Source organism: Coenobita brevimanus, chromosome 6 (assembly GCF_032717465.1).
Source record: "Coenobita brevimanus isolate Jiangsu-jjx chromosome 6, ASM3271746v2, whole genome shotgun sequence".
Classification (NCBI taxonomy): Eukaryota; Metazoa; Arthropoda; class Malacostraca; order Decapoda; family Coenobitidae; genus Coenobita; species Coenobita brevimanus.
In genome coordinates, this window is record NC_136959.1 from 39738635 (window position 1) to 39755238 (window position 16604).

General features: G+C 37.8%; 1 protein-coding gene across 1 annotated transcript; it reads left to right on the top strand.

The window, feature by feature from the left end:
- Positions 1-12689: 12689 nt before the first annotated feature.
- Positions 12690-16308, top strand: LOC145401011 (uncharacterized). The gene is made up of 2 exons (XM_080273380.1): positions 12690-15564; positions 16244-16308. Exons 1-2 carry the CDS (start codon positions 12690-12692, stop codon positions 16306-16308), a joined length of 2940 nt encoding a protein of 979 aa, XP_080129506.1.
- The last annotated feature ends 296 nt before the right edge of the window (positions 16309-16604 follow it).

The window sequence follows — 16604 nt, forward strand, 5'->3', positions numbered from 1 at the left end:
CAACTGCAAGATGATATCGCTCGGCCCGTCGTCCCGAGAATTGAGCATATTTGCCCTGATGGTGCTGGGACCCACGGTGACTAAAGATTCGAGTAAACGCGTCCTTCGGGGATTCGTCAGTATTCTGGAATGGGGAACGTTGTAGTTGGTATTTGTGTAGTCAATGGTAAAAAAACTGGTAGGATTATTCTCTGGAAACGGAGTGACGATCTGCCTTCCGTATAGATAAGACATATGTTCCTGGTTATGGGGACAGGTTGAAAATGCGTTTGGAGTGTGAGGTATCTTTCTACCCTCGTAGTTGGTGGGACGAGTGAAAAGATACGCGCTATTCAGCGATTCTTCCAAGTCTTCTAAATTATTCATAATTTTGAAATAGGCAGAATATCTCTGAATGGAAGAGAGGGGGAGTCTCTTCTCCATAATGTAGGGAGTATACCGAGTAGCTCTGGAATGCAGACTAGCCTCGCATATCATGGATACGTTGATTTTGGGTTCTTTCAGTCTCTTCCTGCAAAAGGCGTCCGTGGTATCACAACAACCCCTCGCAGAAGCAGCTTTATTCCTCCTCACATCGTTTATGGGGTTCTTCAGAGAGTCGACGGGGCGAGAAAGAAATGGGGTACCATCAACGTGATGGTCTCTCTTCGGAGACAACGGATAGGTGTTTTTTTCGTTTATCGTAAAAATGGGAAGATATTGGTTTAGACTCGCGCCCATCCAGCAGTCGCCGTTCAAGAGAAATTTGTAGTGGGTCAGGAGGCAGTCCACGTAGTTGGCGCAGTGCTGTGTGAAATGCATGAGAGATGCCCGAGGAGAGGATGGTGCGTTAACCATGGAGAAATTTCTTAAGGTGTCGCGCTGAATAAAAGCTTCCATTACGCAAGGGGGCGGATGGTATAGGCTCCTTCCCACCTCTCGATCCCCTACCTTCTCGTAACCCGTCCCACAAACCGGGATGCGCGCGCGTTTATAATCATACTTTCTCGCTAGATAATCCTTAATCCCCCCCCTAGATCTGTTTCCGTTACTGTACTGATTTTTGAATCTCACCATGGTTTCATCATCCGACATAAAATTCCTGGAAGAGAACTCTAAGAGTTCCGGAAATCCGCACGGTACATTTGGAGGAAGACTCAGAACGGTTTCGTTCTCTAGATAATTTTCGGCGCCGTGTAACTGGGTGGTTAAAAAGTCGATGGGTTTCCCCCCTCTGCAATCCAAGTACGATGAATCTCCGTTCTGTTGAAGGGAAGCTCCGGAGCAGTGGGAATTAAAATTGGCCACTATAGCTGGACCCAGGGGTACTTGCGGTTCCCGAGAGAGCGCTAATAGTCCTCCAAAGATGTGCTTGCTTCCCGCATAGAAATTGGTGGAAGTTGGAGTGTTAGCCCATAATTCTTCACAGACGTAATTTCTCCGCCATGCGATATCTCTCGGGTTTATATTGGTAGGTTCTATCAATAGCCCACCTAGAAGATCGAATTCAGACTCGGAGAGATTGGCAACTCCCTCATAAAGAACGGAGGGTGGAAAAATATCGCGAAAACTTCCCGAGGATCCGTCGATGACGATTCTGTCGATAAGATCGAACAGGGAGTAATAACCAGCTGCCCTTCTATGATTGAGGACTCCCAGTGGAAAATTTCTCATATCAGAAGGAGGAAGGAGTTTTTCGCCTTCTCTCGTGAAAATCTTCGGAAGCAGAAAAGCTCCCGCCACTATACCGGGATCATTGATTCTCTGCATAAAACTCCCGTGATTCTCTTGTCTGTCGATAAAAGTCTTTATCTCATTGTAGTCGGTTTTTCTCTCCTCCGTACCTAGACGGGAGTAGACACAACCGGGATACACCCGTCCCGCTGATACCAACAGTCCCAAAGCGTGATCTCCCGAGTCCTCTCCCAGTCCATGAACACCAAAGGGTGGGGGTCTTATTACTCTGAGGCTGGAATTGGGCGGATCGCCCCCTCCTTCTAGGATATAATTCGGATTGTTATAGTAGTCCATTCCTTCCAAGTAAGAAGATATACCACCTTTACCTCGAACCGTAACAACACCCCCTTTCACATAACAAGACTCTTTGTAAACGCCCGTTTCCAAGAGTCCATCTTTCACCAGTAGGAGGGATTCAATAAGATGCCCCCCATAGCACTTTTCGGGAGTCACATCGGCAGTCTGCTCACTCAGACAATTGTAGGAGAAGGCAGCATTCTTCGAACTCACTCCAGGAAGGGGCAAACAATGATCGCAATTGTTCAGAAGGGTACTCGAGACGAACCTCATGTTTGAAATATTCTGATTAGTGAAGGCCGAGTTTTCTACATTGTATAACAATTCGTCATTGGTTGCCACACTGGCGTTGATATGCAGAACAGGGTTACAAATACACAGGTAATTCTCATCATCATCATTATTTAATAATGTCCACGATACCTGACATCTGGGTATAGGATTTCTGGGAATGCACTGCAGCCCTCCACCTGAGATGGTGGTAGACTTGTACCCCTCTGGACATTCACATGTGGCTGAATTCAAATCGAAATCGATCTCTCCGACATCTAAAATAATTTTTTGGGTCCGTGGATGGCGCAAAGCTCCATTTGGAAGGCAGGCAACAATCTTATCACAAGGTTTACGAAAATAGTTGTAATCGTTGTTCGACCATGATTTTGTGACGATATTATCATTTATACATTGAGTTACAGCCTTGGCATAGTGTTGGTTTCTCCTTCTTATGGCACCTACGACAATTCTAGTTGTGTGAAAATTGAAGTCCCCAGAGTGAGTCCCTTGCTCAGATTCTAAACATACACCGAATTTACCCGGAGGAAATCGCCCTTTCTCTCCTCCATTCTCAATAGAAACGATTGGATTATCAGATACATCTATACAACGCGCATTTTGTTCTTTACATTGAAGACATTCTATTAGAGATGTAGAATCAGACTGAGGATCGCATTGGATCAATTCTTCGTCGCAGTCCCTGTTAGAAAAATTAATATTTATTTCTTCAACGTCATTTATCGGTGGTAGTTTATGTACATATTTTTCTGTGTATTCATTATTTCCTCTGATATATATATTTTTATCTCCTATCTTTAAAGATAACATTTTTTTTTATTTTAAGGATAAAGAAAAATAAATTTATAATTAAAGGAAAGAAGGAAAAAAACAAGAGAATTTGTTTATTTATTTATTGCGTTATTTATTTCATGACTTACAGATAAATTTTCGGGAGCAAAAATGAGAGAAGAGCTAGAAGGTGTATATGTTCCTTCTGCTGAATTCCATGTTAGGAGATTTATATTATTATTATTAATATCATTATATTTTGCTAACATAAAAATTCTAAATAGAAGAATACTCTCTCCTTCGAGATCATGAATCTGTTGAAAAAAAATGGAAAGAAGCATAGAAACAATCCTCGCTGGCTCTGATAAAGTCGTTGGTTGAGTAACGGGTTGGAGTTTTCTAAATTTCATTATTTATACATGGATATAATCATACTTAATTTTTTATTTATAGGAGAATAAAGTTTCAATAGTATAATATGAAGGGTGGTCATCAGTTTTATCTTCATAAAAATAAGCACTTTCAAAAATCAATTTTGGACAAGTTTTAGCCCTTTAGCGGGCAAGTGGCTATATCAGGTTATTATCAATAAAGTTGGTTTTTGAATATTTTTTTATTTTACATCTTACTATAGACAATTAATATTTCGCATCCTTTAGCTGGCAAGTGGCTATATTAGGTTATTATCAATAAAGTTGGTTTTTTGAATATTTTATATTTTACATCTTACTGTAGATCACTACTACACAGTAGACTTTTTGGGGATTATCAACCCTTTAGCGGGCGACTTTTTGGATCATAAATGCTTTTTAAACCTATTGAGGAAAAAAAATTAGTAGTAGATAAATGAGACAGACCTTCTGTCATTCCTCTCTTCGAAAAGAGATGTCTGGCTATCTCTCGGATGGCCGTCAAGGCTTCTCAGCTGTGCAATGCGATGATAGAAGATCTACTCCAAAGAGAACTTGATGGTGTTGTTAGTCCCAGACTTTACCAAGATGAATGTGTTTGTATTACTCTTTCTAACGGCACCGTCCACTCTAGTCCGAGGAGTTAAAGTTCAAATGAAAGAGGTGTTTTGGTTGAAATATTATTGTAAAACAACAACAAAAAAACAATCCAACACTAACTACCACTATTCCGTGCATTTATGACAAAGGTGTAATTGTATGACCAGATGGTCGTATATAACACTGAGGCGAAAAGGCAATTCCAACCCTTGCTGACCTATCTGGTTGGTAGTTGGATGCCCGCTAAAGGGTTATATATGAGTATCGCATAGCCCAACGGCCACACTATCAACATGAACTCTCCACTATACTATCTCTCCGTAAGATTATCGGAATCAGATACAAACTCTGATGAATGTTACCAATCAGTTCAAGAAAGAGAAAGATGTAATAAGACGCCCAAATCACATAACACTTTTTGTTGGATATCTCGGCAATGAAAACAAGGAGCCTCTGGATTATATAACTACAATCAAGGAATGGCTGAATGTTAATCCCATTAAAATATATTCTACCAATCAGTTTGGTATATTTGGTCGGAAAATTATTGGCCTTATTTTGAATATACCAAATTTTTACCAGATACTAGAAGAATTTCCCAAGATTTTGGATACCCATCTGAAAGAGGGATTTCTTTTGAAATCGGAACGTAAGAACCCCATTCCACATATATCACTTTTTGAATGCAACTCTCAGTGCCTAGAAACGGTGGTGGAAAAACTCGACAAGTGCAAGATATTAGACAAGAATTGGGAAATAAAACCGAAATCAATAACTCTGATGCAGACCAAAGGAGACATTCTTTATGATAACTTTAATTTGACCCTAGGCTAAGAATTCTCTTTCGAAGAAGGCAATAAATGAAGAAGAAGAAAAATCTTTTTTTACCACCGGTTCAAAAAATCTGAAATTTTCTTCTTCTACTTGGTGTTTAATATTTTTAAATAATTCAATCCAACATTCTAATCTATAATTTGTTATATATTTTTGAATAGCATCAAATATTATTTGAGAATGATTGTGAAATAAAAATGAAAACTCTGACATTAATTCTTTTATTTCTCCATATTGAATTAGTTGGTTGAGGGGATAAAAATCCCTTCCATTGGAAACTCTTATTATATTTCTAAGCATCCACAGAGATAGGGTATGTGCATTTTTCTGAACTAAGTTAAAATGGTCGATTTGGTTTTCATTCGAACCCAACACCAATAACAAAAGGAAAAGAAAACTGCCAAGTTTAATAAGAGCTTCTCTATCAATATAGATGTCCTTTCCTTCCTTTTCCATTAGTATCTTGATTGTGTGATATATATAACATTTGGCTGGATAAACTATATTCTCCTTTAGTGGGTGATTGTTTCTTTCTTCTGAATTCAAAAGAAATTTGAATAAAAGAGGTAAAGTCTGCGAATGAATAAGATTGTATATTTGCACTCCTTCAAATAATTTTGATGGATAATTATTTATACAGATTATACATCCAGTCATAATATGAACATGTTTGGTCATAAATTCCACAAAGTGATCATTTTGCTTTCCAGTAAGTGCAATGAGAAAGAGAGATGGCCACATATGGTAAAAAACGGGTAACTGGACTATCTGAATATTATCAAAAGATATACATCGTTGTTTATAATCTTCTATGCTAGCATCCATTTCTTCCCACCAGTAATTATTAACATCTCTCACGTTTTTAATAATGGCTCCCATTTCAACCAGAGCTTTATATTCGGTATTTTTTATTAATTCATATAATTCTTTACATATATCCGTTGATAAGATGGCTTCATAGAAACATCCTTTAAATCGAATTTTTTCATGATCTTCTTGACAATTTTTTATATGGTAAAAAATTTGCATAACAAAATTAAATTCATTAATTGCGTTTTTTATTTCTCTGGAAAATGAATTAGCAAGTTTATCTCTCTGATATAAATATTTCAGATAATATGATATCGCCCCACCGAATACATTTAAAACGTTTTTGAGTCTACTCATGTAATAAGAATCACCATCATGTTCAAACTTTGCTTTGATAAGAAACTTCTCTTCGGTTTCTAAGGGAACTGAAAATACTCGAAACAAACACAAGTTAAATGTATTTAATAAAAATAAAAGAGGATATTTTTTTGCATTTTGTATATCACCAATATCATTTATAATACGGCTGGGATCGATATTCATGAAGGAAGGTACATATTCTTTTAAGTTTTCTATAATTTTTTCTCTATTTTTTGTTTTACTAAATTCCATATCTTCTCTTCTCTTTTTCTTCATTAAATCACATATATCATTATTAATATATACTTTATCTGTAAATGAAAAAATTTCTTCCTTTTCCTTTATTCTTTCAGTAGGAAAAACAGTTTGCCTCCAGATTCTCAAAGTACAAGCGCTGTTATAAAAGCAGCTACTATTTTCATTAAGATATTGTAAGAGGATACCCACCATGGTATGGTATATACTGGACGGTGTTTTTTCTACACTCATTTTAGGATATGAGACATTTATTATTAATTTTTCTCGTATCGCTTTTATAAATTATTCACTTTTATTTTTTCATGTATCGGAGAAAAAGGAAATTGATTTAATAAAAGAAGATTTAGAGAAAATATTCAGAGAAACGGTAATAGATGACGATCATCCCATTCCGGCAGATGAGATTCCACTATGTTTTATAACGAAGGAAAATTATTTTATATTATTTGTTCCGTCGGTGGGTAGACAAAAATATAATGCTTATATCTATTCACAATCAATGTTGGTCCACACCAGCTTAATCATAGTTAATTTCTATAATAATAATATCAGACATTTAATACTAGAAGGAAATTGTAAATTATATATTAGATTTGAATTAGATTCTTTATCCTTACCGACCGTCTTTTCTTATAGTGTACTGGATAATTATATGAAATGCTTTGAATTTATTATGGAACCCACTACATTTTGCTGTGTGGTAAAGAATTCTATATCTATAAAAGAAGCATCTGAAGAAGACATTGATCGATCTTACCTTCTTTATTATCAACGACTATTATTACCAAATTATTTGAATAAAAAAAATCTACTAGACCTAGTCCCTCTAGCAACAGCTTCGGAAATAAAAACAATGGCATTACAAGCGAATCTTTATTGGAATATGAAAACAGATAACAATTTAAATATATGTTTTTTATTATATGATATTGGACACCAATCTTACGAAAAATGTGACAAATACATCAAAGAACTGAAAAGAAACTGCATTATATGTGAAGGAGATGAATTTAAGGCATATACATATATCACTAAAGAAAAAATAAAGATAGTGCCTAAATCACATTTTAATCCTTTACAATGTTTGGGTATGGAAACCATTTATTCAAAACCTAGTTCTCTGAGTAATATTAATTATTATCTTACAATAGGTAGAAAAATTCTTAGTTTTGAAATAAATATTTGTTGTTTGTTTAATTTTTTAAATATGAAGGTGAATAATATTTTTTGTTTGTGGCCCCCAAGAGAAGTATATAAAGAATTGAGTATTAAAAGAGATTCATTTTTTGATAATTATCTGGGTGTTTTATGGATTGGTGATTTTCAGAGTGTAAATATTATTCTAAAAAAGGAAGATTAAGCCTTTTAGTGGGCAACCAACTCCCATTCCGGGTCAGCAAGAATTGAAGTTGTTATTCATCCCCTCCTCCTGTAGCAAAGGGAAATCAGACTCGCAAGTGTCATGTTGATCACAGAAAAGCAAGTGGTTTAACCTTTTAGCGGGCAGCCAATTGCCAACCAGATAGGTCAGCAATTGCCTTTTCGCCTCAGTGTTATATACGACCATCTGGTCATACGACTACACCTTTGTCATAAATGCACGGAGTAGTAGTAGTTAGTGTTGGATTGTTTTTTTGTTGTTGTTTTACAATAATATTTCAACCATAACACCTCTTTCATTTGAACCTTAACTCCTCGGACTAGAGTGGACGGTGGCGCTAAAAAGAGTTTTTGAGCAATATTGACTGCCGCAGCTGGAAGTTTGGAGAATGTTTCTGTGTTGGGGGACTTTGTCGTATTTAATATCACTCTTGGCAGAGCAACGACGTAAACCCCGAAGGTACACCTCCTTCTTCTTCTCTTTATCTTTCTTAAACCCTACGATATGCGGCTCTTCGTAGTAAAGGGCAGGATGGTAACTCACAATTATGCTTTTCACATCTAGACACATGTAGATGTAGTATTTTAGAGTATATGTTTAGCACACTGCATTTATGTTCTTCTTTATTGTTTAAATGGCGATGAACACGGCGAAACATCAGGCAGAGGGGAGAGCATTTTTCGGATGGACATGAAGCGCTGTGTGCAAAACAAAGAAGCAGATCCTCCAGTTTATTCTTTTTGTTTTGGATTATCACATACTCTTTTAGCTTCTTACCGGCTTCCTCACATTCCTTTGTATTAATTTTCTCTTCTTCTAGCACTTGGGACCTTAAACGTTTGAAAGGACAGGATGGTAAATCACAATTTGTCGATCTACACCAAGCCACATATGTGCGAAGAATTGTGAGATATATAGTTAATACATTGCATTTGTGTTCATTTGTACCGTTCAAATGGCGACGAGTACGGCGAAACAACAAGCAGACGGGGGAGCACGTCTGAGATAGGCACGAGGAACTATGTGCAAAACAACGAAACATATCTGATAATTTATTATCTCTCTTTTGAATTATCACATATTGTGCCAGCTTTTGGACAATTTCATCACATTCTTCTTCTCCTTTAATTTCAGCATTATAATATTCACTTTTGGGTGGCCATAAATAACTGTACATAGCTCTGAAAATGCGAACCAAAGCTGATGCAGGGGCCGGTTCTTCAAGATTCTTCATCTCTCCATACAAACTTTCTATTTGGTTTTCCGCATCTTATAAAAAAAATATATATATTAAATTTTTGATTTATACTTATAATTAATGAAATTCTAATAATTATAATAAAATTTCTTTATAGATATTTATATTTTTTCAATTTGTTAATATTATGAAAATTAAAAATATTTTATTTTTTTCGTTTTATACATTTTCCTATGTACATTTTATTATAGAAAAAAGAAGAGATATTTTCAAATTGGAAGTGTTTTAATATAACATGGAAAATAAACAAATATCCCTCTGCTGAATATATATCCAGAGAAGGTATAGGAGAAGAGATAAGAAAAGCTTTCAAATTATAGGAAGAAGTTTCTGGTATTAATTTCATTGAATCTCGAATGGAAGAGGATGTTGATATTGAAATACTCTTTGTTTCTAGAGAGCATGGAGATGAATCACTGTTTGATGGAGAAGGTAAAATTTTGGCTCATGCCTTTCCTCCGGGAAGTAAACTTTTGAGTGGAGATATACATTTTGACAATTCAGAGGTTTGGCTAGAGAATAGAAAAAGCAACGGGGGTTACGCAATTCATCACTGCAGATCATGAAGTGGGGCAATCTCTCGGCCTCAATCATTCTAATATTAAAAATTCCATTATGAATATATCATACTATATGAGAGATTATTCAGCAGACTATAGACTGGAGAGTGATGATATTTTAAACATACAACAACTGTATTGTCCACCAGATAAACCCACATGACTTAAGTTTGCCCCAAAATGTAAACAGAATAAATGCTGGATTGTTTTTCAATAACAACACATACCTCCTAGAGAGAAATAGATTATGGGAATCGATAAATACGACGTTTGTAGCAAAACCTCTCTGAAATGGAGCGCCCGAGGATGTGGACACTGCATTCAGTATAGATAACAAAACCATTTATTTTTTTAAAAGGAAAATGGTGTATGAATTTGATAACAATTTGCAAAGAGTATATAGAAAATCATCTATTTTTTCGTATTTGGGATGTTTAAATCATTCTTATAATGATTTCTTGTTGAAACTAATTATAATAATATTATTAATTTTATACTTTTACCAATAGTTTATCATCTTTCGAAAAAAGAAAAATTGCCGATTAAACAAAATATCCAGAGAATGAACTAAATCGGCAACTCTCACAACAAGTTAGATAAACCAGCAACAACCTTGCTCATTTGGTTTAAAATGCCAATTTTCCTATTTCGGCACGACATATATATATATTGTTATGTATTACATTTATTTTGTTTAACTACTGGATGAACAGTGTTTCTGCCCAGGAATGTGGAATTCCAGACACCTTTTCTCCAGGCAGTAAAAGCCGGCTGTCTTGGCGCCAGTAGTTTCGAATCACCCCCCCCCCCTCCTGTGCTCTCGTATGCCTGTTCATCCAGTAGTGCTGGCAGACGTAGGAATAGATATATTGGGATTATAATTTTCTTATTGTTGGTCTTCATTCAAACATAATGAAGTACTATAAACTATTTCTTTAACTTATTTGTTAATCATGAGTAGTTGTAGATTTGGCACTGTATGATATGCTCAATGACCAAGGTGATGACGGCAAATTATACACTTGTGAGTTCAGTTCACCTCCGAGCTCTGACCTGACCTGACCTGCCTGTCATCATGGGTCTGCCTACCTTGTATTTGTGGTGCCTTGTGTAACTCTCTCTGTTTGATAAGTATAATCTGTTATCTTGTATGAGTAAGGGTGTAAATGTATAAAATGTAATTTATATGTAAATAATATCTGACTTTATATTTTCTTTGAATTTATGAAAGCCTAAGCTATTAATTTGACTGCATTCAATGACGTGATGAAGATCTTCCTGGCTGTTGTATAGTTTTAGGGTTTCACTGAAGGATAATTTTAACCCTCCAGTATATTATTTTTGGTAACTTCCATTCTTGTAGTAATGTAGTAATTCTAGTTTTGTTGCCTTTTGATGGGAGTTGTTCATTATTATTTAATGTTACGGGTTTGAACCCTAATCCGTAACATTAAGTGGGGGCCTGTCCGGGATACATTGCCTTTATACAGCAGCTAAGTACTGACGTCATTGGTCGATAATTGTGCGAACGTAATCGTGGCAAATCAGGACATTGGTATTTGCGTGGCGTGAGATTTCTGATTTTGTGCTCTCTCTAACCTTCCCTCTTTTGCTAATTCCTTTAGACCTGAATTAAGTTCAATATGGAATTTAACATTGATGAATTTGTTGAGAAACCGTGTTTAAGCACTTTGGCTGTTTCTCAGATTAAGAAAACTGACTGGATGGCGTTAGCAGCCATATATGAAGTTCCTCATAAATCTAGCATGACTAAAGCGGAGATAAAGAAGAGTGTGATCGATAGAATGGTAAAAAATGAGTTGCTACCTCTTGAAGCATATAGTCTGTGTTATGGTGACGGAGGTAGTGCATCTTTACTTATGATTAAAAAGTTGGAACTTGAGGATAGAGAGAAACAAAGAGAGCATGAAAAGGAAATGAAAGCTCGAGAGCAGGAAATGAAAGCTCGAGAGCAGGAAATGAAAGCTCGAGAGCAGGAAATGAAAGCTCAAGAGCGTTTACATGAACTTCAAGTGTTGAAACTAAAGAATGAAGAAGGTATGAAAAACAGAGAAGCTAATGCAAATAAATCTATCTCTGATCTTGGAAACTCTTTAAAATTTGTGCCCGGATTTGATGAGACTGATGTGGAGAATTTCTTCAATCTCTTTGAGCGTGTGGCAAACCAACTTAAATGGCCAAAAGACCAATGGAGTTTCTTTGCCCAAACAGCTTTTGTAGGTAAGGCTAAGATGATTTACTCTAATTTGCCTAGTGATGAGTTGACTTATGATCATCTAAAAAAGACCATCTTGGAAGCATATGATCAAGTTCCCGAGACCCATAGACAGAATTTCCGTAATCTGAAGAAGGGAGAGAAACAAACATATCTAGAATTTATCAAAGAAAAAGAAAGGATTTTCAGTGCTTGGTTGAGGGCTAGTAAAGTAACAACTTTTGAGCAACTCTGTCAGCTGATTTTGCTTGAAGAAATTCTCCGCAAAGTTCCATATTCCTTGAAATTATACCTACAGGAGAGAGAAGTTACTACTGTAAACAAGGCAGCCACCTTAGCTGAAAATTACAGGTTGACTCATGGTGACTCTTATGTCAGGCAGAAACAGAAAGGGACAGACCTTGCAGGCAGTTCCCGAGGCGGTGGTGGAACTCTAATAACAAGCGGTGGGAATGGTTCTGGTGGCTTCCAGCCATCTATTAGGTTAACTTATGGGAATACTGTAACTAGAAAGACTGAACCAGGTAAAATCCCAAACTCATCCACATCCACTTTGATTTGTGCTTACTGTAAACACCCCAGTCATCACATTAGGGACTGTCCTAAGCTTAAAGGTAAAGAAAAACTCTCTGAACAAGTTCTGGCTAGCTCTAGCATTTTCTCTCGTTTGCCTACTAGTGAACCATCTAATTCTGATCCAAAGCAAAATTTTGAACAGATAGTTCTGAGTGACTGTCCTAATAACCCAACACGGACTCGAGACAGTGTTTCAGCTTGTAATGACCCTCCTAGATGTTCTGTTGATCAGTTTCGACCCTTTCGTTCTACAGGAAAAGTTTCTTCTTCTGACACCTCCACTAAATATCCCATTCAAGTACTTAGAGACACAGGAGCCTCTCATAGCCTCATGTTAAAAGGTCTGATGCCTGATTTGGAGGACTGTTATTTGGCCCAGAGTGTTCTGATTCAGGGAGTTAGTGGGTGTATTGCTGTTCCTCTGGCTAGGGTTTATTTGAATACTGAATTAGCTAGTGGATACTTCACTGTAGGAGTTCAAGAGTCTCTGCCTGTAAAGGGAGTGAACTTTTTATTAGGGAATGATATTGCAGGTGGAAAAGTTGTACCTGACCCCATTGTAGCTTTGGCTCCCTCACAATGTAATAACACAGAGCAACTGGAAAAAGAGTATCCTCACTTATTCCCTTCGTGTGTAGTGACAAGGAACACGGCAGCTCAACAGGGTGACAGTAAAGATAGCACTGATTCTGTGGATGTTGACCTCTCCCACCTATTTCCTGATAATGACCCTTCTCAGGTGTTAACTTCTCCAGAGCACCTTAGTAATGTACCAATTGATTCAAACACTCTTAAAGACGCTCAGGTACAAGACTCTGAGTTAATACAGTTCTTTGATAAGACTGTACAGGATTCGGAGATAGTGAACTCTCCTATTTGCTTTTATACGAAGAACGGTATCCTAATGAGAAAATACAGACCTCCCAATGTACCAGCCAATGAAACCTGGCAAGAATGCCATCAGGTAGTGATACCTAGAAAGTTCAGATCTTTTGTCATGTCAGTAGCTCATGACCTCAGTGGTGGACACTTAGGCATTAACAAAACTTACAGTAAAATCTCCAAAGACTTCTTCTGGCCCAAAATGAAGCAGTCTGTTGCCTACTACTGTAAGACATGCCATGAGTGCCAAATGGCTGGAAAACCAAATCAGCCAATAAAACCTGCACCATTAAATCCTATTCCAGTGACTGAGGAACCTTTCAGTAAAGTGATAATTGATTGTGTTGGTCCTTTGCCTAAAACACGCAGTGGAAATGAGTACTTGCTAACAGTTATGTGTTCAACATCCAGATATCCAGAGGTTTTTCCACTGAAGAGAATAACTTCTCAGAACATAGTGAAAGCCCTTGGTAAATTCTTCACTCAGTATGGAATTCCTCGTGTTGTCCAATCTGACTTGGGTAGTAACTTCACTTCTAATCTCTTCAAACAAACTATGGATGAGTTGGGAGTGCGCCAGTACCATTCCACAGCCTGTAGACCAGAGTCCCAAGGTGCATTAGAGAGACTGCATCAAACTCTGAAATCAATGTTGACTAAGTATTGTGAGGAGAATAATGCAGACTGGGATGAAGGCATTCATTTCGTGTTGTATGCTGTAAGGAGTAGTGTACAAGCTTCCCTTGGTTTTACACCTTTTGAGTTAGTGTATGGTCATGAGGTTAGAGGTTCTCTGAAAGTCCTGAAGGAATCTTGGTTAGATGAACCCTCTAATAAACATCTCCTTACCTATGTACAACAGTTTAAACAGAGATTAAAATCTGCTGTAGATCATGCTATGAAAAACTTAAGGGATTCTCAAGTAAAAATGAAAGACAATTTTGATAAAAAAGCTGTTGTAAGAGAGTTTAAGCCAGGTGATCTTGTGTTAGCATTTCTGCCAATCCCTAAGAAACCTTTACAAAGTAAGTTTCACGGTCCTTATGTGATTCAACGGAAGATCGGTGATGTAAATTATGTCCTTAAAACTCCTGATAGAAGAAAGGCAGAGAGACTGATACATGTGAACCTGATCAAGCCATATTTTATAAGAGGGCCTGACAATGAGACCCCTGTCCTGAACTTGGGTGTATCAGAAACTATTAATGCAGATGAACAGGACGATATTTCGTTGGTTTCGGACCCTAAATTACAAAACTCTGATTTCTTGGCTAACCCTCATCTGAAATTCCAGCATTTGCCGCCTGACCACAGTGGTGACTTGGAACGCCTGTTAACTGAGTTTCCGCAGCTGTTTGGTGATGTCCCTCACCAGTGCCCCCTGGTTGAGCATGACGTAGTGTTGGTCGAGGGTGCTCGGCCAATAAAGCAGCATCCTTACCGTGCCAGTCCATGGAAGCGGGAGGCCCTGAGGAAAGAGGTACAGTTCTTGATGGACCATGGCCTGGTGGAGATGAGTGACAGTGAGTGGGCTTCGCCATGCCTGTTGGTGGACAAGCCGGATGGATCGTTTCGCATGTGTACTGACTATCGCCAGGTGAACCAACTGACCTGTCAGGACTGTTATCCTCTCCCTCGAATAGATGACCTGATCGACCAACTGGGAGAAGCAAAATTCATCACAAAGATTGACTTATTGCGTGGATACTACCAGGTGCGGCTGACTGAGCGAGCCAAACGGATCTCTGCATTTGTTACCCCTGACGGTTTATACCAATACACTGTCATGCCTTTTGGTATGATCAACGCCCCAGCGACCTTCCAACGACTGATTCATAGGGTAACCGAGGGACTAGTCGGAGTGCAATCTTACTTGGACGATCTGATTGTATACAGCAAATCCTGGGATGATCATCGTCTTCAACTGCGCGCCCTTTTCTACAACTTGGCTGACGCACGGCTAACAATAAACTTGGCCAAGAGCGAGTTTGGGCACGCCAAGGTGATATTCCTGGGTCATGTTGTTGGGCAAGGTGAAGTGAGCCCAGTAACCGCAAAAGTGGAGGCCATTACATCACTGTCTGTGCCTCATGATCGAAAGGCATTGATGCGCTTCCTAGGCATGGCTGGGTACTATAGGCGGTTTGTGCCCAATTTTGCTGATCTCTCGGCTCCTTTAACCGACCTTGTCAGTCCCAAGACAAAATTTGTGTGGACCCAAGAGTGCCAAGACTCTTTTATTAAAATCAAAGCTCTTCTCACCAACGCACCCATATTGAGATCTCCGCAATTCAATAAGCCATTCATCATGCAAATAGACGCTAGTGATGTGGGAGCAGGGGCAGTGTTATTACAGTATAGTGATGATAATGTGCTACATCCTGTTTGTTATGCATCCACTAAGTTCAAAACTTACCAAAAGCATTACAGTACGATAGAGAAAGAATGCTATGCCATGTTGTTTGCTATTGAAAGGTTCAGTGTGTACTTGAATGGTTCTACTTTTCCTATTGATGTGTTCACTGATCATAACCCCCTTATATTTCTGCATAAAATGAAAAACTCTAACCAACGTCTCATGAGATGGACTCTGGCATTGCAACCATATAAACTGAACATTTTTCATATCAAAGGGAAGAATAATGTAATTGCTGACATGTTATCTAGGACTTAAATTGATTTATAACGTTTCTTATAAATCTCTTGATGGGGGAGGTGTTATGTATTACATTTATTTTAACTACTGGATGAACAGTGTTTCTGCCCAGGAATGTGGAATTCCAGACACCTTTTCTCCAGGCAGTAAAAGCCGGCTGTCTTGGCGCCAGTAGTTTCGAATCACCCCCCCCCCCTCCTGTGCTCTCGTATGCCTGTTCATCCAGTAGTGCTGGCAGACGTAGGAATAGATATATTGGGATTATAATTTTCTTATTGTTGGTCTTCATTCAAACATAATGAAGTACTATAAACTATTTCTTTAACTTATTTGTTATTCATGAGTAGTTGTAGATTTGGCACTGTATGATATGCTCAATGACCAAGGTGATGACGGCAAATTATACACTTGAGTTCAGTTCACCTCCGAGCTCTGACTTGACCTGACCTGCCTGTCATCATGGGTCTGCCTACCTTGTATTTGTGGTGCCTTGTGTAACTCTCTCTGTTTGATAAGTATAATCTGTTATCTTGTATGAGTAAGGGTGTAAATGTATAAAATGTAATTTATATGTAAATAATATCTGACTTTATATTTTCTTTGAATTTATGAAAGCCTAAGCTATTAATTTGACTGCATTCAATGACGTGATGAAGATCTTCCTGGCTGTTGTATAGTTTTAGGGTTTCACTGAAGGATAATTTTAAC